Here is a 24,600-nt window from a genome sequence, read left to right on the forward strand (position 1 = left end):
GTGAGAAGAGCTGCAACTAAATCACTGAACCGCTGCCGTTGGAATAGATTTTGCAGCTGGTGCAGGGAAAGGAAACTAGGTCCTTTCTCATGTAAACTTGCCCAGGTTTTGTCTTCCCTACTTTTTTTGACCCATTCAGGGTTGCAAGTATCCATGATGAAGGGCTGTTTAGCGGCCCTTTCGATTTTCAAAAGATCTCCAAATGAGGGATCATATTTCAAAGTACCGATTGTGACACAATTTCTGAAAGGCTTAACAAATGTGCTCCTACCTACTCCCTTCTTCGTGCCATCATGGGATCTAAACTTTGTACTGAGAGGTCTTATGGGAGCTCCCTTTGAGCCCTTACATTTGTGCCCTCTAAGGATGCTTAACATAAAAACTGTCATTTTAGTGGCTATCAAATCTGTCTGTAGGGTAAGTGAGCTTCAGACTCTATCTTCCAAACAACCGTTCACAACCTTCTCCAAGGATAAGGTAGTTTTAAGGGTTAAGTCATCATTCTTGCCCAAGGTGGTGTCAGAATTTCATTTGGCACGTTGTATTGCACTACCATCTTTTTATCCTCCTACTCATCCATCTAAGGAGGAAGAGAGACTTCAGTGTTTAGACCCAAAGAGGGTTCTAACTTTCTATATCACAAGGACTGCAAATATTAGCCAAGATGATCAGCTTTTATTGCTGGTCATAGATTAGGATTAGCTGTCACAAAACAAACCATCTCTAGATGGATTGTTATATGCATAACTGAGTACTGAGTGTTACTCATTGGCTGGCAAGGATTCACCTGAAGGTCTAAAAGCTCATTCTACTAGAGGAGTGGCTGGTTCACCTGCTCATGAAAGAGGTGTACCAGTGAGGGATATTGCAGAGCGGCAACATAGAAGTCCCTGCATACATTTAGTAAATTCTATGGTGTAGATCCTTTTTCAGGAGAGGAAGCCAAATTTGGTAAAGCTGTCCTCCATAACATTAACAAATAAAGTAAATTCTTAGCACCCTCCGCCAAACTCAAACTGCTCTTGGAGTCTATCAAAGATGAGGAATACGTGGGAGGACACAATCCATTCGAAGAACTAGTTACTTACCCCGGGTAACTTTATTTCGACTGGATGTTCCTCCCACGTTTTCCTCATTGCCCTCCCATCTATCCCCTCTTGCCTAGAATTTCCGTGTCTTGCACCTTCCTTTCTCGCAACATCAAGACTATCTCCTCCTGGAACACAGCATGCTACGTAAGAAGGTGGAAAAAGGAGAACTGAGGTAACGGTCAGCGCGCTTGCCAATATATATCAGCATCAACGTCACAAAGGATGCAAGGGAGACCATCAAGGTCCAAGGTTCGACGCTGCACGATGCTCGACATTATGAAAACAAAATTCCGAAAGCAAGCTGCAAGCAGACTTGAATATCAAAGATGAGGAATACATGGGAGGAACATCCAGTTGAAAGAAAGTTACCGGGTGTAAGTAACTTGTTCTTCTAAATTACATTGCTAAAAAAGCAGGATACAACTGTGAGAGTAAATACAGGATTAGTTGGCAAGTCCCATTTCTCCATTCTGACTGCAAGCATATCTTTCACAATGGAGACTTTCTCTAAGCTACATTAGGCTTCGGAGCTCATTACGGGTTGGCTGGTGCGTTATTAATGTACCAGTATTAATGCTTAATGGCATATCGCACTGGCCAACTACGCGTTTGCCGATGAGGTGGCTGGAATGACCTCCAGTTAGAAGCTGGAGGTCATCCCGCCACCTTACCAGCAAAAATTGCAGGCATTGGTAACACCAGCAATACATTGGTAATACTGCACTCGTAATGAGCCGCTAAGTCTTTATTAATCGACATACCCCTATAGGCTTATTATAAGTTTACTGCTAATGCCACTCGGTCCGGTGGAATGTCCACTGGATTGAGTGGCAGTAGCCGGTGTAACTCCCCATTTGATGGAGTCCCATTGGACCCCATGGGGGAGTTTGCTGGTATTACAGGTGCCGGTTTTACTGGCGCATGTAATACTGGTGACTTTTGCCGGAAAGGTGGTGGTATGACCTCCAGCTTTTAGCTTTTAGCTGTAGGTCATTCCAGCCACCTCACCTGCAAACGCGTAGTTGGCCGGTACAGTATTGTGCTGGTAAACGTTAATGCCACAACAGCCAACCCGTAGTGAGCACCTTAGTCTTTATTAATCAACATACCCTTTTTGTTTTTCTTTAGATTCACTTGCAATTACATTTCCCCTCAACATTGTTTAGACATTCATTTGCATATGTCTGCATTTTTCCTCCACAGGCTTCCCCCGAAAAAGTGTTACAAACATGTCTGCCCTTCCATGCATTATCTGTCCCTCGCATGCTGTGGCTTGTCCTGAAAAATGAAAACCCTCCAGGTGAAGAATGAGCCTTATTGCAAAAGCCGTATCTCTTGTGAAGCTGCTTCTCAGAATTTTGACATTTCAACTTATGAGAAAATTGCACAATAAAACTGTTTCTCGCTGTGGATTTTTATTGACAACACTCTGATACCCAGGTTTTGTTATAATGTAATTTCAGAATGTTTTTGCAGATTTTGGTAGCTGGCCATGCATGCCTGTTATCAATAAATGTTTAATGTACTGCACCAATTAGTTTTCTATAAACATTGTATATAAGTAGTCAGTGGCCTGATATCTGGATACCAGATAATGCAATGTCCCTTTTGTCGATGAGGGTAATTTGGTGCCACTGAGGTGTGGTTGAGTTTGGTGTACTACAATGTGTTATCAGAAAATACTGTTGTCCTCATTTGTCTAATGAATAGCACTACAAAATAAAAGATGGAATATATTTGTCTGAGAGGCAATCTACAGCAATTGTGTTCCTCTATCCATAGGAAATACCAGAATTCCTTTCACCATATTGGGAAAGTGTTGAGGATACTTATGAAAAAACGATTAAAATTGTGCTTCGAAATCTGAGAGATGAACAACACAATGTGATTTTTTATTTACATGATACTAGGTGCGTATGTTCAACTTAAAATAATAAGTTCCCTAAAAGCATTTGCCATAACCAGTCATTGAGATGCGTTTGAACACTAAAGCCTTTGCAATTGTAAATCTTCCTAGGATGAATTTCAAAGAATACCTGAAACGTCCAGACCACAAGCAGGAATTTGTAACGCAATGGCAATCAGATTTCAACTCTATTGCTGAAGACATGTGGCAACAGGAGGGAATTAAAGAAGAACTGCACCAGAGAATTGATGTATGTAATGGTAACCCCTACACCCTTCTCTGCCCCTGTAACGCCTACACCCTTCTCTTCCCTTGTAGGTGCCCATTTAAAGCTTTATGTAAATCATTTGTTTGGTGTATTATGTCTGCTCACAACTAGCACCTGCTTAAAGATTGCTCTGTATCAAAACGATCTGATGTAATGCTTGGATTTTAATGCACCATATTGTCGCCCCCCCCCCATTTAAGCATGTACTGTCTGCATTGGATGTTTTGTTTTCATTTTCTCATATTTTATTTGTCTAAGCGATACTTCAAAAGCACAAATATTATTCTTGGATCATTGATTTGACCTACGAGCACCATGGGCTGTATGGGCAGGCATCACCTCATGGATCTGGGTTCATGGGGACCATAGTTTCACATAGCAAAGTAAATGACACTTATTACATACATAGCAGCATGTGCAAATTTGAAGAACTGCCTCACTAAGTTAAAAGACAATCTCACTTGGTAAGATGAAAAGTGGAAAGAACATGTGGAGTTTGGAAATAACTCTGCATGCAGTCAAATTCCACGGGATCCAAGATGTTCCTCTTACCTCGCCCTTTCTTCTGTGGACTCTGGCGTCATTCTGCTCCACCTTTCTTTTAATGTCTCTGCTTTTTGTCTTGGTCCTCATTTGGACATATACTGACGTTCTTCATACCTCTTCCCTAGTGAAGGGTCACAAACTAGCTTAGTCTCTCAGCTTTTTTCGGAATCTTTCTCAGTGATTTGCCGCTTTGGGAGTCATATCATGAAGTATTCATGGAGAAACATTTTTGTCATTTGTAAATCTAATCTACACATGTTATGTTATTGTGCATCTGTAGAGTGCCTTGTATATCATTGTATACCACCCCAACAAGGAAAGAAACACCCGCGGCCAGGCCCGCTTCCCTCCCCAGCTCGCCACCTCCCTCCCAGCTCCCCTTCCTGCATCCCAGCCCTCCCGCCTCCCATCCCGCCCCGAGCCCTGATTGGAGCTTAGCTCCGTGTGTTACTAGGTCCATGGACCTACAGAGCCACTTAGCTCATTCCTCTGCTGCAAGCCAGGCCCCCACAGCCACTAGACCCCCTGACACCCACCCCAACAAGGAAAGAAACACCCGCGGCCAGGCCCACTTCCCTCCCCAGATCGCCACCTCCCTCCCAGCTCCCCTTCCTGCATCCTCCCCTTCCTGCATCCCAGCCCTCCCGCCTCCCATCCCGCCCCCGAGCCCTGATTGGAGCTTAGCTCGTGTGACACCTGGATTTGGTCCAGAAGCACAGTGAGTGTCCCGCCCTCATTCAACATCTGTGCTGGCCTCGAGGCACCTTCCTAACCCGCAGTAGTCCTTCCCCACCCGCACCCCCTTCCTGTTTTCCCTTCCGTCTCACCTCCCGACCCACCCAGAGGCAGGTAAGTGTAGCCCTGTGCCCGCGCAGCACTGTGGCTAAGGGCCCCAAGGTCAAGTGCGGCTCCAACAGAGGCAGCTCCAGGAAGTGTCAGCAGGTGAAGCCAGTGGCCAGCTGTCAACCTGCAACTACAAGGACCAGTAAGGTTTGGTGGCTTGGGATGGGGAGAGGTACAGCTCTACCCTAGATACCTGACCACATGGCAAAGCCAATGTTTTCTATGTGATCACCCCCCGTTTCCCCAAACTGCATTGATAGGCCTCTCTCCCACCATACAGGTGTCTCAAAACTTAGCAGGGCCTCTGTGCCCAAATTGCATTGTCTGATCACTAAACTGCATTGATAGGCCTCTCTCGCACTATACAGGTGTCTCAAACTTAGCAGGGCCTCTGTGCCCAAATTGCATTGTGTGATCTCCAAACTGCATTGATAGGCCTCTCTCACACTATAAAGGTGTCTCAAACTTAGCAGGGCCTCTGTGCCCAAATTGCATTGTGTGATCTCCAAACTGCATTGATAGCAGGGCCTTGGTGCCCAAATTGCATTGTGTGATCTCCAAACTGCATTGATGGGCCTCTCTCCCACTATACAGGTGTCTTAAACTTAGCAGGGCCTCTGTGCCGAAATTGCATTGTCTGATCTCCAAACTGCATTGATAGGCCTCTCTCGCACTATTCAGGTGTCTCAAACTTAGCAGGGCCTCTGGGCCCAAACTGTATTTTGTGTTATTTAGATCACATTGATAGGCCTCTTTCCCACTGTACAAGTGTCTCAAATTTGATAGGTCTCTCTCACACAATACAGGTGTCTCAAATTTAGCTCACTCTCAAATCTAGCTCACTCGCAAATTTAGCCAACTCTCAAGTGAGACAGAAGCCACCAGTCAATTACGGTGGAGGGTCAATCTGACTAGGGCCTCTCGCATCAAAAGGTGAAAGTCCAAGCTGCACCGTCCAAGCCACTCTCCAACCAGCTGATACCCCTCGCAAACCCACGCAGCCTGCACACCACAGTGAACCGCGCTCAGGGAGACGGACAGTAAAGAGAGCCACCGATAACACCCAACTAAAAACCCCTTGCCACCCCCCTTCCCCTCCTAGGACAGCGACTGAACAAGTCACCAACTTCAGCCGGAATACCACCTACAGACGGAGCCCAAACTAGTAGCGGACACCCGCCTCAGCCACCACTACACCACAAGACAACCAGTCCAAAGCAGGACCAACTAGATGTCACCAAACAAAGACTAAACAACTCTCAATCTTACAATGCCGCGCAAACAACCCATTCCAAGGAAAAGACGAAGAGAAGAAAGAACAAACACTCCAGAACAACAACTAAGAACAACAACTATAGAATGGACCCCCACAGACGGGAACACAAACTGAACCAACACTGAGAGAAGAGACAAATCCCTCTACCTAACTCCATACCTCGCTGACAACTGGCCACCACAACAATCCAACCCGACGTTAGAAGCAGCAACATCAAACCACCTAACACAAGCAAGTAGAAGAAGGACGAACAACACAAACAACAAACAGACAACCAATGCAATAACCCCCTACATCACCGAAGCAAGAGGAACTTACAATCAACAACCACAACTCCCGGAAGACGAACCCGATGAAAACAATAAAAACCCAAGACAGAACTTAGAAGAACTCTTTGAAGACGCTGACACCCCAAATCCCACAGCCCAACAAGTGATCGACCAGGAAGGAAACCTCAACACCGAGCAGAAGACGACCTCGACAAAGCCCAAACCAAACAACACCTCCAAACTTCACTGCAATCTAATAAACGCAAGAGCCATGTCAAAACACACAACAGAGATCTTCGACCTACTCGATGACAACAGCATTGACATCCTGTTCATCACAGAAACATGGCTCGACGACAACTACAAAATCACACTCCAAAGCTACTTTCCGACCGACTTCAAATGCCTACAAAAAAACAGAAAAAACAAAAAAGGAGGAGGCATCTCTATAGCATTCAAAGAACACCTGAAAATAAAAACTAACGAACCGCTCAACGTCCTCAACTGCGAAACCATGGTAATACACCTAACAGTGAGCCCAAAAACCAACATCACATTCATCCTGGTATACAGACCGCCGACATATGATGCAACATTCGTTGATAACTTCGTAGAAGCCATCACCAACTTAGCCATCAACCACAAACACCTAATCATCCTGGGGGACTTCAACATCTGGTTTGAAGACAACCACATCAACTCTCAAAACTCACTGATTGAACAACTCAGCACCATGAAACTACGACAACTAGCACCTCCAATACAAATACTGTGGAGCAACCATCTCATCATTCCATTTGTGATCACTTTGCCTACCCAAGCCTACATCCAACATCCAAAACTCACAACCAGCACCAAAAGAAACTGGAAAAATGTCAAAGAAAGGAACCTATTCGAACAACTGGAATTAACGAAACCCTCAACTACAGAACTAGAGCTAGCTGACCTAGACAGGAAAGCAGAGATACTACACAAATAGATTGCAAATACAATAGACAAGATCACCCCAGAAAAACCGTTTACCCCATCAAAAACAAGAGCAATGGCAAAATGGGTCAACCCACTATTAAACGCCATGAAAAAGGAAAACAAAAAGATGGAATTGGAATGGAGGAAAGAATACAACCCTGGGAAAGAAATACTGTACCAGAAACAAATCCGCGCATACAAGAAGGAAATTCAAAAGGCAAAGAGAAGACATTACGATGACAGAATCAACAATGCCACCAACACACAAAAAGAAATGTTTAGCATCATTGAAGAAATGAGAAACCCACTAGGCTGCGACAACACTCCAACTCCCGCAGAAAAACTATGCAACGACCTGGCAGACCACTTCAAAAAACAAAATCAATGACATCCGACAACCATACAAAAGGGACCAACCAACCACAACATACAACCCGACGAACCTAACATGGAAACACAGCACAAACTCCAAATTCTGCTCGACCTCTCCACAGCCTTTGACACAGTTAGCCATGACACCCTGACCAAAAGACTAGAAGACATAGCCATAACAGACATAGCACTATGCTGGACCAAATCATTCCTAGCAGACAGAACAGAAACCGTATGGATCAAACCTTTCAAATCCACTCCACGAGTTAACGATTGTGGAGTGCCATAAGGATCCTCACTATCTCTACTATATTTAACATCTATCTCAGATCATCAGAATCTTCAAAAAATTCAACATTGCAAGTTACAACTACGCAGATGACACTCAGATCATCTACAAAATCAAAGACACTGATGCCGACCATTCAACCCTAATCGACTGTCTAAAAGAAGTCTTCAACTGGATGGATGCCAACAACCTGAAAATCAACCCAGGAAAGACAGAAATCATGATCATATCCAAAGACCAAGAGAACGAAACCATCATCCCGTGGCCTACGGAAATGGGAAACGCACCAATACCATCAAAGGTAGTAAAAAATCTGGGAGTCCTAATGGACAACACCGTAATCCTAGAACCACAAATAAATGCAACAGTGAAGAAATGCTTTTTCCTCCTCCACACGGCAAGAAGAATCTTACCTTTCCTCTCCTTCACGCACAAAACACTCACTATCGTCGCTCTAATCAGGTCAAAAATCAACTATGCAAACAGCCTCTACCTCGAAATACCAGAATACCTCCTGAAGAAACTGCAACGGATCCAAAATGCAGCAGCAAGACTACTCCTCAAACTATCCAGAAGAGACCACATCACTCCAGCCCTAAAAACACTACACTGGCTCCCAGTAAAACATCGCATCACCTTCAAAACAATGAGCATAACGCACAGGGCAATCAGCGGACAAGGAGCAGAATTCCTACAAAAGAAAATAACAGTCTACAAACCAACGAGACCCCTCCGATCAAGCAACGAAATCCGCCTGGAACTCAAACCATACCTTAAGAAAAAACTTGGAGGCACCTGCTTCTACCACTTAGCTGCAAAAACCTGGAACAACATCCCAAAAGAAATGAGAAACACTGAAGATCACCTAAAATTCAGGAAATCACTAAAAACCTGGCTCTTCAACACCACAGACTAAATCTGAAATTGAAAAAAGAAAGGACACGGACAACCCAAACCGACAGGGAAGCTCCCACAGCACCTGGACGGGTGACATCGGATAGACTAGAACACAGGCGACACATACAGAGACGGAGTCAACTACCCCAGACAATTCTGCCAACACTTCCCCCCGCCCTTTAGTTACCGCCAGGTACCACAGTGTTTTGGAATTGTCGAGATATTGGCAATCACCTCACTACCTAAGATGTTGACATTGGCAGGTGCACTGGCCACAGGAGTATGAAGGGAGGATAAGGGGGGCTACGAGAGAGCATGTTAGAGGTGGGGACCATAGGAGTAAGGAACCTTGTATGCCAGTTGGACCCGATCACGACAGAGCAGCATCAGGGGAGACTATGCAAGCCAGGCGCCTCAATTCAGGATAGAGACGCAAACTAACCAACCCTACTAACAATTTCCCCTTCTGCATACACCCCTCAAACTCCAAACCAAACACAATCAAAACCTACAGCACAACAAACCGCACAAACTTCACTACATTGCAACAACAAAACAAAAAACACACATAGACTTGCACAACAGTACACAACGACTACCAGCCGCAAACACCCAGGCCCAGCCGACAGACCCACCGGGCTGAGGCCGCCAACAGCACATCACTGCTCTCTTGCACTTTTCCTGCTTCCTCCCACTAACTCAACCTCCCCTCCTCTTTCAGAGCGCCAGGGGACCACTCCGGTGGTGATAGTGCGTGGTACAAATGTCCCTTAACATTAACATGATCTCAAGTGCTCTGGGTTTAACGCCCTAGGGGACCGTAGTCCAGGTCAATGGAGAGAGTAGGGTAGTAAACAGTGTTTCCGTGCACTCAGTATGTGTGCGCAACCAGTGCGGTTTATGTGGTGTGTAGCTGCATTGTAATGCTAGGCATTTTGCAGTGGTTGTGTGGGTTTAGTAGAATGTGTGCAGCATGGCCATTGACCTTGGGTCTGCATTCTGGCAGAGCTGGAGCTTGTGTATGAGATTGTGTGCTGCCAGACCTTTTTTATTGTGGGCTTTAGCTGCAATGTAATGACTGTTGAGTTGTGTGTGGTGGTGTGTAGATATCTGTGCAGCTAGGACTAAAATTGATCGAGGGTTAAAGCTGCATTATTGTGTTTGTTGGTGTGGAGGATAGAGTGAGCATTTCAGTGTGTGCGAGTGTTTGTACGTATTGTGGGGGACCCCCATTCCTGATTATCTTTCAGTGCCCACGGAGCTGACTGTATCTATTCTAGAGTTTTGGAGCATTGGTTGTCCAAGACTAGTTATCTGTCTAGTGTGGAGTTTGTTCTGATAACCAGTCTTTGGGATGTCTTTCCCTTCTTGCCAGTGTCATCAGTGTTCAGCTGCCCTATTGTTAGTCTTTATTGGGTTAAATGAATTGCAGGGCTATGGTCATCCCTGTATGTCGCTGATTCTGCCCTTGTTTATTGGATGATACCTTCTTGTTGTTTAGTTAATTTCCACCGGACTTACGAGTACTAACTAGATTCAATAATTGGTGTTCCGTGGACCCAAGGACCAGCATCAGTGGCTATGGTCACCCTTATGGGGTTTTGCCAGATCCCTCCCCTGGTATCAGAGCGTATTCCCTTGAAGTGGAACAGAGTCAGTCTATTTCTGAGGCCAGGTTATATGTGCTAGTGGGCCCATTTTCCGGGTCCCGGATAATTGTTTATAGCGTAGAGTATGCCTATCGTAGTTGTTTGAGATGCAGAATTATACTGCTTCATTGTCCCCTGCGAGAGCTATGAGTGCTAGAGAACTCACGTGACTGGAGAGTGTAGCGTATTTCTGCAATAGACTAAAGAGCAGCTCCAACCAAAGCATAGTTGATATTGCGCCCCTGTTGGAGTTCATGACATCAGTCCCAGGCTGATCAAGGTGATATGACTTGACCAGAGACCACCTATACCCGCTGGATGGCAAGATCAGGCTCTGTCGTGATGTTTGACACATAAGTTCTGTTAGGCTTTGGAGTGAAGTTCAGTGCATTAATCCACAGATAAGTAGGATTAACATAGGTTGACCTCTCCTGGACTGATAATCCAATGCATACTTCGAGGAAGATCATGGTTAAGCTCAGTTGTGGCAAATGGCATAAGTGCTATTTTGGGTTTGGAGTCACTGGAGTTAGTTTCCAGGTAGAGGTAAAATATCTCCTGGTCTCATGAGTGAGCCTATTCATAACGTAGGAGCCTACTTGTTATTATGTCTTGGGTTTCGGACTCATGGGCAATAAGAATGTGGCGCGGTTTGGGTATGCATGGTCAGCTTATCAGCGCATTGGAGCAGTTATGCTGTTTTTGCTGAGCCGGCATCTTCCTAGTGTTGAGATAAATTGATCACTAGATCCGGCTTCCTTGTCCCGATTGCTCTTACCTCTGTGGGAAAATATACCAAGGAGAAGGAAACCGAGGGTGCCCATGTGTTAAAACAGCATGCACAAAAGCCAAAAAGACACTCTTGCTAGAGCTAAAGAAGGAGCCACGAGAAAAGATGTGAATAATCGTGAAAAGATGCACCTATATGGTGAAGTCTCCAAAGCCAAACCCATGCAGGTAACCATCGCAGATATTGGGCCATGAAAGCAGCGGCGAAAAAAGGCTCAAAAGAAATGCCAGGTCCTTACTGCAATAAAAATCAGACAGTATGGGTAAAACATGTTGCCACATTGCAATTCCCTGGCTGAAGTGTAATCTGTACTAAGTGAGCGCTGTTGGGGGTCGCCATCCGCGCCCCCGATGCGGTCCCGCAAGCCCCACAACAGACAGCACACGGAGACACGGTGTTGTTCGTTCGGGCTTCCCGGTCGCTCTGCTGCGGCCGGGAACGCCCCCTTTATTTAAACACCACGCGGCGGCGTGACGCGTCACGCCGCCGCGTTCGCCCGTCATCGGGCAACGCCACACTCCTCCTTTTCCGGGAGGATCAACAAACATTGCAAACTCGTCAACTTTATTAACTTAAACCCACACTTATAAAAACTTCACTGCACACCCAAACTCGTGGACCCCTTTAATGACAGCCACCCCCATTCGGATCCCCAGACTCAGGGGCCATCTGCCCCACAACATAGTCACTGAGGTAGGCGGGCTTCCCACGCCCATGTCTCTGGGGGTACCTCCGGCCTACCTCTGGCACTTGATGCCCCTCGGCTCCTTCACCTCGGATGGGAGACTCCGGCACTTCGGCCGGGAAACTGTCATTGAACAACGTGTAGGGGGGATCAGGCTCAGGGGGGGTTTCAGTTCGCGAATCACCCAACTTCTTAAAGAAACTAACGTTCCGGGTGACGGCCGACCTGCCGTCCGAGGCCGTGATCATGGAACCCTTCACCGCCACCACGTCCAGGGGGTCGGGTTCGTAGGGGAGTGATAGTTTGCCCTGGGGACGTCTATTCCGTATTAAAACCTCATCCCCTGGCTCAAGACTCTGTGGTTGGAGGCCCCGTCGTAGATTTTCCTGCTCAATCCGAAGCCGTCTTTCACTCTCGACACGGTTATCATCGATGACCCCTGGTTCCCTGTCCCCCACTTCCGGCAGCAGTCCTCGGGGGCACCTCTGGAACAACACCTCCGCCGGGGCCACTCCAGTGGCGGCGTGGGGAGTGGTGCGATACACACGGAGAAACTGGTACAGGGCCCGTTGTAGTGATTGGCCTTGTCCCTGAGCAATTCTGAATGTTTTGTTCAGGGTCCGCATGAGTCTCTCGGCATCCCCATTGGCCCGGGGCCACAGGGGGGACACCTTCCGGTGATGTACTCCACAGCTCTCCATCAGCTCAGAGAATCTCTCACTTTGAAACGGTGAACCATTGTCGGAACAGAGCGTGTGTGGAAAACCATGGGCCGCAAATATTTTCTCAACGGCGATCACCACATGTTCGAATGCTACGGACTCCACGAACTCAACCTCTGGATATCTGGAGTATTCATCTATGATCACCAGGAAATGGGTCCCCACCGATGTCGAGCCAAAGTCCGCATGGACGATCTCCCACGGCCTCGTGCCCCGGGGCATGGCCTGAATGGCGGGCTCCCGTTGGAGGGGGGATGCCGCTTGACACCACACACATGCGGCCACGAACTCGTCGACCTTCCTCTCGAGCTCGGGAAACCAAACCTTCAAACGGAGTCGCGCCTTGGTCTTGGCAGCTCCTTGATGACCATGGTGTGCAAGGCTGATTACCTCAAGAACCTTTGACTGTGGAACGACAATGCGGTCCCCCCGGAGCAGCAGCCCGGAGTTAGAGAAGGATAGCTCTTCCTTGACCTTCCACAACTGTTCCAGGCATGCTCTCGCTCCTGGCGTGCGTCCAGCCCCGGCCTCCAGCACGGACTTCCAGGACCCACTGTGCATGGCTTGTTTCAGAATTCGGAAGCACTCATCTCCTGCGGCGGCGACTTCCAGTTCTTCTATGGACATCGCGTTTGGTGTTGCCGCCTCCACGACCATGCGTATGTGACTGTCAGTTTCCTCTTCACAGGCCTCGTCCTCCTCTCCCCCACTCGCTCCAGGATGGCGGGATAGATAGTCCGCCGCATTGTTAGCTCCTGGTCTGTAAACAAGTGTTACGGAGTATTCCAGTAGGGCCAGCATCCATCTCTCGATCCTTGCCGGGGGTTTAGATGAGGACCCCGCCAGTATTGGGATCAGTGGCTTGTGGTCTGTCACCACCGTCACCGGGCGCCCCAGCACGTAGAGCCGGAAATGGCGGCAGCCCCACAACACCGCTAGAGCCTCCCGTTCGATTTGGGAGTATCTCTGTTCCGTGTCCGTGAGAGCCTTGCTGGCGTACGCCACGGGCTTGATGGTCCCAGTGATATCAATTTGGGTCAACACAGCGCCCAGCCCGAAAGGGCTCGCGTCTACCACAATTTCGGACTCCAGCGCTGGGTCGAAGAATGCCATCGTATCCTCCCTGGCGAGGGCACCTTTGATGTCGTCGAAGGCAGCTTGTTCCAGTGGGCCCCAGTGCCACAGCGTGTCCTTCTTGGTGAGCGCCCGGAGGGGTTCCGATCTTGAGGCCAGACTTTGGATGAACCGCCCACAGTATGTGACCATACCTAGGAAGCTCCTCACCTCCGTGACAGACTCAGGTGCTTTCGCCGCCTTAATGTCTTGGACTTTCTTTGGATCTGGCGATACCCCACCCTCCTTGAATATGAATCCAAAGAACTCGATCGACGAGCGCAGGAACTCACATTTTTCCCGGTGAAGGGTGAGGCCCAGCGACAGGAGCCGCTCCAGGGTCTTGTCCAGTCTCTGCATGTGGTCCGCTTCGGTCCTGGCAAACACCAGAATGTCATCACTTATATTCAGGACGCCCTCCAGATCTGCCAGCGCGCCCCTGATGATATTCTGGAATACCTCGGCGGCCGATGACACTCCAAAGCTCAGCCGCTTGTACCGGTACAATCCCCGATGGGTGGTGAAGGTCGTAATGTACCGGGACTCAGGGTGGAGTACGACTTGATGGTAGCCCGCTCGGAGGTCCAGCTTGGAGAATACGCGAGCCCCTTGAACCTCCGCAATAATGTCATCAATAGTCGGTGTAAGGTGCCGCTCCCTTCGGATGGCCTTATTGGGGAGCCTCATGTCGACGCAAATGCGTACTGAGTCAGGTTGCTTGGGCTTTCTGGCAACCACGATCGGGGACACCCACGGTGTCGGGCCCTCCACTTTCTCGATGATGTCGAGTTGTACCAAATTGTCTAACTCTTTGTCCACAAGTTCTCTGAGGTGGAATGGCACTCTGCGGTGTTTCAGCGCCACCGGTTGCACGGACTCGTCAATATGCAATCGGATCGGTTCTCCAGCCATCTTGCCGATCCCCTTGAAGAGCTTGGCATAGCGGTCTAGGAGGTCGCTGATGTCCTCTCGGTGCACGGCGTACGCAAATTTTACGATTCCCAACGCCTCCGCAGCCGCACAACTGAGCAAGGTGTTGCTACTGATTGGTGTTACGTAGAATCGAGCCTTGATGTGCGACCCATCATGTTCCACCTGCGCTATAAATGCCCCGTCCAGTGGTATGGGATCTTGACCACCAAACGCAAATATGCGGGCCCTCGGCGTTACCAAAACTGGGGAAGGCCTGAGAGAGTCATAATGTTCCCTGGCCATCACATTGACCGAGGCACCTGTGTCCACCAGGACTGGGACCGGGGCGTTGTTGATCCCTACAATACACCGTGGTTGCCTTCTGCTCTTTCCTTTAAGCATCCCCACGCTCGAGATGATGAATATGTTTTCCTCGTCCTCTTCATCCGCCACCTCCGCCTGAGGATCACCTTCACCCTGCTCCACCTGGGCTACGCTGGGCTGCTGGTATTGGCGAGGGGCCCATATCCTAGCCTGACCTCTCGGCACCATCACGGGCAGGGCGGCCCGGCACACCCTCGAGAAATGATCTGCCAGTCCGCATCTTCCACAGACCTTTCCGGCCGCCGGGCACTCCGCGGTATGAGGGAGGTCGTAGCCACACTTTTGGCATGACTCACCGGCTCTCCCTGCCCTGTCTCTGGGTCCTCCGCCTGGACGCCTCACTCCTCGCCCACCTCGCCACACGGCACACACCTCCTCCGACCTCACTGATCGAGATCCAGACTCCATCTTGACGGCCCTGGCCTCCGCTACCTCATGGCACCGGCCTAGTTCCAGTATGCGCTGTAGCGTGATACCGGGCTCCCGGAGGATTTGTCTCCTGAGTTTTCCCGAAGAACATGCTTGAATGAGCATAGTGCGCATCATGTCGTCCGCATCACCCCATGCACATCCCAGAGAGAGACGGCGTAGGCGACCATAGAAAGTGTCTAGCGTCTCTTCCTCCTTCTGTTTGGCCGAGAGCATGATAAACCTCTCATAGTCCGCGTTGGCGAGGGGGATAAAATGATTCAGGAGTGCCGCTTTGGCCGCATCATATGTGTTGTTGGCAGGCGTCAGGGACTCAAAAATGTCTTGGACTGCCGACCCAGCCGAGTACAGCATAGTGGCAATTCGGCTGTCGTCATCCGTCACGTGTGCCGCCCTGAAATACATGTCCAGACGACTCACCCATCTCCTCCATCGAGGCCCCATGCTTGAGGGCGGACCCGATGCATCAAACTCCGGGATGGGCTGCAGAGCTGCATGTGCGATGGGCACCGGGAGTTGAGCCATGATGGGGGGTGCAGGTTGACCCAGTGGCCGACTTGGTGTTGCAGCAGCAGGCTGTTGGTTGGTCAGCGGGGCAGTCACCTGGCTCTGATCCCGGGCGTGCGACGTTAATGAAGAGTCACTGTCAGCACCATCCGATTCATCCATGGACTTGAGCGCACAGGCACCCCCAGCCACAGCGTTGGGGGCCGCAACTCAGACCCACCTGATGATGAAGGAGACGAAAAAGAATGCACAGCACACTGATGATGAGGGAGATGAAGAAAATTGCATGCAGCCACTGTGTCATGTCCCTTCCACCTCAGAAAGTTCCAAAAATTAAGCCTGGAGCATTGGATTGGTATCAGGCAAGCCCAGTCATGGCAATCCTTCTCCGGGCTTCTACACGACGTGTGAGTCCCAGGAAAACTCAAAAAACCATTTCACAGGTATGGGCGTGCAGATGGAGCTGTCCGCTCCTGATGTGTCCAAAAATTAGGCCCATAAAGTGATTCCGCTCCGAACCGGAGCCTTCGAAATATTTATGGCCTTCAAACAAAATGGCCGCCGGCCGCGTGTGCGTCCTCGCGACCCGGCCTTGATCGGAGCGAATCTTCGATCCGCTCCCACGAGAAAAATTGTGATGAATACATTCACCGCCGGGCCCGGGTCTCCTCTACACCTCGTCGCCACTGTTGGGGGTCGCCATCCGCGCCCCCGATGCGGTCCCGCAAGCCCCACAACAGACAGCACACGGAGACACGGTGTTGTTCGTTCGGGCTTCCCGGTCGCTCTGCTGCGGCCGGGAACGCCCCCTTTATTTAAACACCACGCGGCGGCGTGACGCGTCACGCCGCCGCGTTCGCCCGTCATCGGGCAACGCCACAAGCGCTAGCGAAGTAATAACCATCCCAGCCGTAGACAAGTAAACTCTCTTTAATATTTGGCTATAAGGGAGTGAAAGGAGCACTTATGGAAGCAACAATGGAAAATATCTGGGTACTGATTATTGCCCAGTGGATGTATATAAAATGGATTTAGGGTTCCAATACCAACAGCATTATTTAATGCAATTAGCAAGACCAATGTCGGTCTTAACTCCGGGAAGCAGGCAATATGGGTCCCCATTTTTAAGATGACGTATAGAGTAGACTCAGCTGGCCATTGGCCCATATCCTTACTAGATGTAGTAGCCAAATTACTTGAAGGTTAATCTATAGTCTAATTGGGCAAAGGCATATTCCACAATAGCAGATATCCAGTATCAAGGCATACATACATTTGAAAAAACTGATTAGCAGACTTTGCTCATTAAAGTTTTCTTGATTAACAAACAAACTTATTTGATTAGAAATGTTGTACTAATGTTTTAAATCCCACCAGATGTTATTTGTACCCAAAACATAAAATTAGCAAAGAAACAGCATATTGGTGTACCACTGAATTAAGCCATTAGTAAGAGGAGTGTCTGTAACATGGTAGCTGCATGAATGGACACAAATAGATATTATAGAAAGGCCCTGAGTTTTTTGTTTGTTTGTTCAGTCCAAGGCGCTGTGCAGCTGGGTGCAGCCAGTGTTGCACAGTGAAGTGCCCCATATATTGTATGCATGACCCATCATTTGCTGAGGAAGGAGAAGTTCAGAAGTTTCATTAAACCAAAAAGTTCACAATGCTAAAGGAAAGTCATAGCCTGAGACCAAGTATGTAATATGGATTCCCAGCAGGAAGGGTAATGGACAAGATGGCCTTTGCCTGTCATTGATAGGAACTGTTTTCAATATAGGGTTCATTACCACTTTCGGGGGGAGGGTGTTAGGCAGAAACCTGTGCAGTTCCCTTAGGGACCACTGCAAAAAATTTAGGACTACAGGTGGTTGGCAGTAAACCCAATTGGTAGCAGTCCATACCACCCAGATTTACCTGGTAGCTGTGGCTGAGCAGTCAGACTTCTCTCAAGATGAGTTAGGCAGTATATAGAGTATACACAATAGGTACAGAGGTACAGTAGCACAAGCAAACACTGACCAGAGCTTTTGTGTAAAAGTATATAATTATTTATTTAAAGACACACTTGTAAATTATACTAGCACAAAAAGAGGTAAGTAAATTCAACACACAGTCACTATTATAGATATACAACCCTGATTACTTATTAGACAAGTCTTAGTGAGAAAAACCACTTATGTTCAGACAGAGGTGAGCGCTTTACCTAAGATGGCACTCTAATAAGTTATAAAAAAAAAGGGAGGGAAAAGGCAGAGTTATGAAAGCACACAATTTCAATAGTTTTAAAAGAACCACAGTGAGGCAGGTTAGGCAAAGTCTACTGGAGAGCAAGGAAGTTCAAATGCCAGGCCCACTCTTAGAGAGAGCAAGAGAAATGTGTCCAGGATCACACAGTGGGGTTATGCCCAAAAAGTCTTTGTAAATAGTTCACAAAAAGATTGAGATCAAGTCAGGAAAAGTTAGTGAACAGGTCCCAGGCTAACCCAGGTTAGAAAGTCGAGGATTTACTGTCACCCCGAATGATCTGTCGCAAGGGAAGCCATGCGGGACACAGTACCTGAAAGTGGGAAGAAAGCTTCAGTGGGGGCAGTTGTTCCTGGCAGCGGGTGCAAGTCAGTGTATCGTCCAGAGGAAGAGGAGGTCTCGACGTGGAGAAAAGCTGAAGGTCGTTGCGCTGCCAGGGAAGAAACCAGCCGCGGAGTTTCCCGGTTACAAGGTACCACCCTTTTCTTCAGGGTAGTGGTAAACCGTGGTATTCCGGTTGCCGGGGTGCTTGGCACGGGCAAGGCGGCCACGAGATGGTCCAGGAAGGCGAAAAGACAGGCAAACTGGTTATCCCCACCAGTCAAAGGAAGAAGACTCTCCGGACTGGAGATCTCCTCTGTCGTCGGGAAAAGTGGTGAGACGGTTCAGCAGGACTCCACCGGTATGTGTCGTCGTTGCAGGTCGGCTCAGCTTCTCCCTCCTCGGATTCTTTAGGTCCTGTGGCGACTTCTGAAGTTCCAGTCCCCAAAGCCCTGCTTTTATGCAGAAAACCCCCATTCATTCAGCCTAGCTGTCACTCAAACATGCTAAGTGGTGAGCCGGGCGGCTCACCACTTGGGCCAATCACACAAGAGTGCGACTTGAGTTGCCGAGGCAACTCAGTCCAGGGTGCCTAAACCCCCTCCCACATCCCTGTGGTACCTGACAGAATGGCACCACTTTTGGAGGCTTCTGTGGAGAAGCCCGCCAAAAAGTGGAACAAAGGGCTCGACTTGAGTTGGAGTCACAGAAGCGAACACAAACGCCATTTTGGAACCAAGTTTCGGCAAAAAATACCAACCGGTGAATTTATATTAATTTTATAAACCGGCGGTATGTTTGAGGCTATTTTAGTGGTAGCCTCGAACAATGGGAAACTCCCATAGGAATATATTTGCGGTCGAATATAAAAAGTAGTATCCACTGCCACCAGCCAAAACTCGGTCGGGGGGGGACTGGACAGTGCCCCCTCGAACAACAGACCACGGGGCAATCGAATTGCCCCGACCAGTACATCCTTTATAGGATGGTTTGTACTGGTTCTGTTCACAATTCGAGACTAGTAAAGCCAATGGTGACTTTACATGCCATGGGAGACAGTAGTCAGTCCCAGGGTATGGAGTCTATGTTTGGGGGTCGCTACGACATCCCTGTGTTACGGCACAGAGGGTGCTGTGTAACCCATATACCAAAAACACATGAAGCCCTATGGGGTAAAGGACCCCACAGCCCATAACACACAAAGTCAAAGGAACACCTCAAATCATGTCTAAGAGTGGGAGGAAAAGAGTCTCACTCTTAGCAGGAGAAAAGAATAAACCCCAAAAATCCAGCAAAGCTGCTGGTGGACTCACTAGGTTTGGGAAATTAGCCTTTACAGAGAATTCTCCCTAACAGAGGGGGCGATTACGGTCCTCACGCCTGAGTCAGGTAAGTGCAAATACAGCATTCAAGCTATGCGCATCCATGAAAGTGATATTTATCGCTATTAGCACTCAGTGCCGACAGCTGGGCTGCTGATACTTTTTTGTTTGTTTTTTAGGGAACCAGGCTTTGCACAACTAATGCGTCCCTTCAAAATAATTTACCCATATGTCCGCAATTAAAAATAAGTATTTCCTGGACTTGCATGTGAGCAGGGAGTGGGGGCCGAGGGGTAGTACTCCAGCGGAGACTCGGCCTGGGGCACCACGTCCAAGGACAGGGTGAAGTCTTGGCAGAGGCGCAGCGGGCCAGCATGAAATGCAGGCATCTATGTGCAGGTTGAGCTTCCGTTCTGGCCAGCTCTCTCCTGCAGTTGCTAATTTAGAATGCAATCCTTATCATAGAGCAAAGCAAGATCTTGAGGCTAACTACAGTGTATTGTATTGAAGTAGATCTGTAGATGTACTGACTGGATGTAACTATTGATTACTACTTTGCGTAAACATCTAGTTTCCCTGGGATTTACTCATTATGCAAGAGGTAAGAAAGTAAGAGACTATGCAAAGTGGATGCGTAGCTGGCAGAGAACTGGGTGGAATAGTGGAATATTGTAGTTTTGCAGCTTTCCCACTTTAAGGGTAGCTGCTAAAAAGCCAACAGGGTGATAAGATAGACAGGCCGATTCATGGAATTAATGTGTGCCGAAACTTTCGGCGCAAGCGCGCAAATACGTGCGATTCGCAGTGGAAGAGCGAAAATCGCAGTGCAAGTGCGAAAATCGCAGGGAAACCAGCGCACATCGATTCATGGAAGTCTGTGCGCGAGAAAAATATTGGATGTGCGCTGAAAAAGTGCGCGGCGCACGCTGGCAAACGCTGGCGCACAGGTCATCGAACGCTGTGCGATAAGGCCACAGCGAATTCGCACATAGCGCAGCGCACACAACAAAAGTAGGCGTAACACGGGGCGTTACACGCAGAATGGGGAACAACTCGTGAAAATGTGGGCGTCACGGGGGGAAGTACAGGAGGCAAGTGCGCGGAACGCCCACACGCTTGCCTACAACACGTATTCATGGAATGGAATAGGGAAAAACAGCGCACGGCCAAAGACGCGCACAGGCCCATACATGTCCGCCACACGAAAGCAGGCGGTAGCGCCCCTGCGCAGGCAAAAAATGTGCGCCAAAGTTCTACACGCGCGAGAAGTTCCACACGCGATCGGGCCTGGGGGAGCGTGTGCGTGTATTTCAGGGGTGGGCGTGAAGTTCTACACGCGATTTGCCTGTGCGCGTGTATTTCAGGGGTGCGCGAGAAGTTTCACACGCGATTGGCCTGTGCGCGTGTATTTCAGGGGTGCGTGGGTGGTTTTACACGCGATCGGGCTTGGGGGAGCAGGGTACGTGTATTTCAGGGGCTCGCGGGTGGTTTCACACGCGATCGGGCCTAGGGGAGCGTGTGCGTGCATTTCGGAGGTGTGCGGGAAGTTTCACATGCGCGTAGCCAACACCCACCCACTGTGAAGTAATAGCGTGTGAACCCCAACGCCTGGAAAAACACACGCACCGCACCCCTCGGAAAGCATATACAGAGCAATGGGAATCCACGTGATACGTCACAGACGCGCTTACGCGCTAAGGGCCTTTGGTCCAATGAAATCGCGTATGCGTGCAGACGCGCTTACGCGCTAAGGGCCTTTCCTCGAATTACACGCAGAGTTTTCACGTGCCAAATCACTCCGTATGAAGCTGGCCACACGTAAGCACACGGAAGACCACGCTCCTGCCCAGAAGGCCGAATTACTGCCCCCCAGAGCGCCAAGCACGCTCCCACCTGCCATCTGCTGCTGCCTGACTGCCTGCTGCCCACGTGCCCTGCCATTTGCTGCCTGCACATCAGCCAGGGGTGCTGTTGCTGTGACCCCCCCCTGCTGGAACCGAAGACTCCCGACTGGGATTCCATCGCTCCACAGCCCAGCCCCAGGACCCAGTTTCCCACCCACTCCTGCCTTTGGGGTTGTCATGTCGGGCACTGAAACATCTGGCTCCACTGACAACCCCCGGCCAGAGAGGCAGAGGGGCACCAGCTTCAGTGCCAGGGAAGTTGGTGTCCTGGTGGAGCAAGTCCTGGGGCAGTATGATGCCCTCTTCGGAAGTTACTGCGCCGACAAGGAAGGATGGACTCGGATCTGGACGGACATCGTGACTGCCATTAACGCGGAGGGGATGGCAGTCCGCGACTTCCAACATGTCAAGAAGCGCTGGGAGGACTTCAGGTCCAGGACCCTGAAGAAGGCCCGGCGCCTCTTGAAGGCAGCGGATGCTAAGGGGCGCCGGGGCCACTTGCCGGAAGATCAGATGAGGGTCCTGGAACGCATATCCCCAGCGCTCCACGTCCAGGTCCTTGAGAGGCAGACCCGTCTGGAGTCGAGCGGTAAGTGTACATGCATCCTGATTGTGAGCTGTGCGTGTGATGATGTTTCAGTAGTGTGCAGGTTGCACATCTGTTTGTATGGGGTCGAGTATGGGTGGGGGTGTACAGGGCCGTGAGGCTAACACATGCGAGGGCTGTAATGTGTGAGACATGGATGGTGTTTGTGTGTGTAGGCTTGCATGCCAAATGCAGTTGTGTGGGCACACGTTTGGATGAATGTGTATGTAAGTAGACATGTTCCTGATGTCACGCATGTATTTTGTTTTCAGCTGCATGTATCAGCACTGTGTACATGTGCATTTGTGTGTATTTGACAAGGGTGCAACAGTGATGCAACATGGATGCATGTGACAGCGGGATGTGGAAGCCTGATTGGCAGATGTGACATGGATGCCCATCTGAACACTGCGACAGTTGGCAGAGGTGTACACATGTATGCAAGTGTGGTGGTGTGTGTACATGTGTAGTGCACTTCCTGTGTTGCATGTGATGTCTGGCTCAGCTTTGCCTGCTCATGCTGTTGTATGTGTATGGATGGTGCTGGCAGTTGCGATATGGGTGTTGTATGGCTCATGTGTGCGAGTTGAAATGACATGTGTGTTGGGGATGGTGATGGCATGTCTGAGGTTTGCCAATGCCACTCATGTACAACTGTCATGTGTGTATGTGTCCATTGTACAGTGCCCTGATGCCTGTGTTTTATTTCTCCCTGTCTGCAGCGTCAACTGATGAAGAGGGCGGAGAAGGTGCTGTGGAGCAGAGCGGCAGAGATCCCACCGCCAGCCGGAGACGCAAGGCCCGGCTCCCCTCCCAGGTTGTGATCTCGTCGGGGAGTGAGGAGTCCGGTGCCGCGTCCCAGGCCGCAGCTGCCGGGGGGAGGTCCAAGAGGCGGAGGTTGGAGTTGGACTCCTCGGCAGCAGAAGGGGCAGCTGGGACCCCACAGAGCCCAACAGGGGAAGATGGCACGGAGTCATCCAGGTTGGTGGGGGGTTTGGTGGAGGAGGAGGCCGTGCAAGCAACAGAGACGGGGTCTGGAGGTGGGGATTCCACTGGTGCTAGTGGTGCAGTGCAGGACCAGGGACAGGAGGCAGCACAGGCCGCCGCGGAGGTGCCTGTGTGCAATCCTGTCCCTGATCCTGTCCCTGCATCATCTTGCACCAGCAGGGATGCCTACGTCCAGACCCGTTTTCAGGCAGGTGATGAGCTCACGACAACTGGCCTTCCTCTGCCTGCGGACGTGGCTATCCGGGTCCGGGTTGAGCCTGTCCTGACTGGTGTGGCGTTGCGTCAACGGGCCATGCGAGGTGACCTGCAGTCTTTTCATGAGGAGACTGCACGTCATCTCGAATGGCTCGTTGATCGCATCGGCCTACTGGGACAGGTCACCCAGGCTGGATTCCTCCGTTTGATGGGGCTTGCTGCGACCCCCTCCTCCACTGAACCCCCTATGTGCCAGTCGTCCTCCGTGCCATCTTCCCACCCATCAGTCACCTGGGTGCCCTGTGGAGCTGCCTCTGACGGTGCGGCCAGGCTGGTGGAGGAGGCATCCCTGCCACAGTCGGGAGTCGGACGTCCAGCAGGGGTGGCCACATCAACGACTGCACCCCAGCCAGCGGAGGATGTGCAGGCAGCAGGAGGCAGTGCACGGGCAGAGGCACAGCAGCAGCAGCAACGTGGTGGGAGCCATGAAGGCTCGGGGCCTTCGACATCGGAGGGGCAGGCATCGGCCGGAGGGCAGGAAGACCCAGGACAGAAAGTGTCTTCCGTGTGGCAGCGGTTGGGCCACGCCATAGATGCGGAGCGGCAGTGGGCGGAAGAGGCACGACTCACGATGGTCAGGGCGGAGAACTCCATGCGGAGAGCCCTGAGGCGGGCCGAGTGCCTCGAGGCAATCCGCAGGGGGTTGGAGGTGGACACGTCGACGGCCCTGCGGACCCTCGGGGCCATGGAGGAGGACCGCCTCCGGGACATTGAGCAGGAGTTCGATGATGCCCTGGCCCGGAACATCCAAAAGTGAACCGTCGGACTAGCCCGCTGCCCTTGTACATAGTTCTGTAGTTAGTGTTAGGTTTCCTTTGTTTTTGCATTTTATTTTGGACCTTTTGGACAATGGGCCACATTTTTGTATATATTTTTTTTTTATTAGGTGGTGTTGTTAGATAGGTTTCATTTCTTTTGTTGGGATCAGGGACCCTGGCTTGTTCATCTGTACATAGTTCACTGTTGGATTTTCTTTTTATTTTACAATTTACCCATGGAGCAATGGCTTTCGATTATTATTTTCCATAGGATTTTCTTTT

The 24,600-nt window shown here is 49.9% G+C and overlaps 1 protein-coding gene across 3 annotated transcripts in view; it reads left to right on the forward strand.

Moving 5' to 3' along the window:
- SPEF2 (sperm flagellar 2) overlaps window positions 1–24,600 on the forward strand; it is a 1,748,369-nt gene that overhangs the window by 924,342 nt on the left and 799,427 nt on the right. For all 3 annotated transcript variants that reach the window (XM_069627121.1, XM_069627123.1, XM_069627122.1), the window contains exons 20-21: window positions 2,874–3,001; window positions 3,109–3,247. In XM_069627121.1, the coding sequence (XP_069483222.1) occupies window positions 2,874–3,001; window positions 3,109–3,247 (267 nt within the window). The remainder of the gene's footprint in view (window positions 1–2,873; window positions 3,002–3,108; window positions 3,248–24,600) is intronic.

Source organism: Ambystoma mexicanum, chromosome 6p (genome assembly GCF_040938575.1).
Source record: "Ambystoma mexicanum isolate Mex_15411 chromosome 6p, UKY_AmexF1_1, whole genome shotgun sequence".
Taxonomy (NCBI): Eukaryota; Metazoa; Chordata; class Amphibia; order Caudata; family Ambystomatidae; genus Ambystoma; species Ambystoma mexicanum.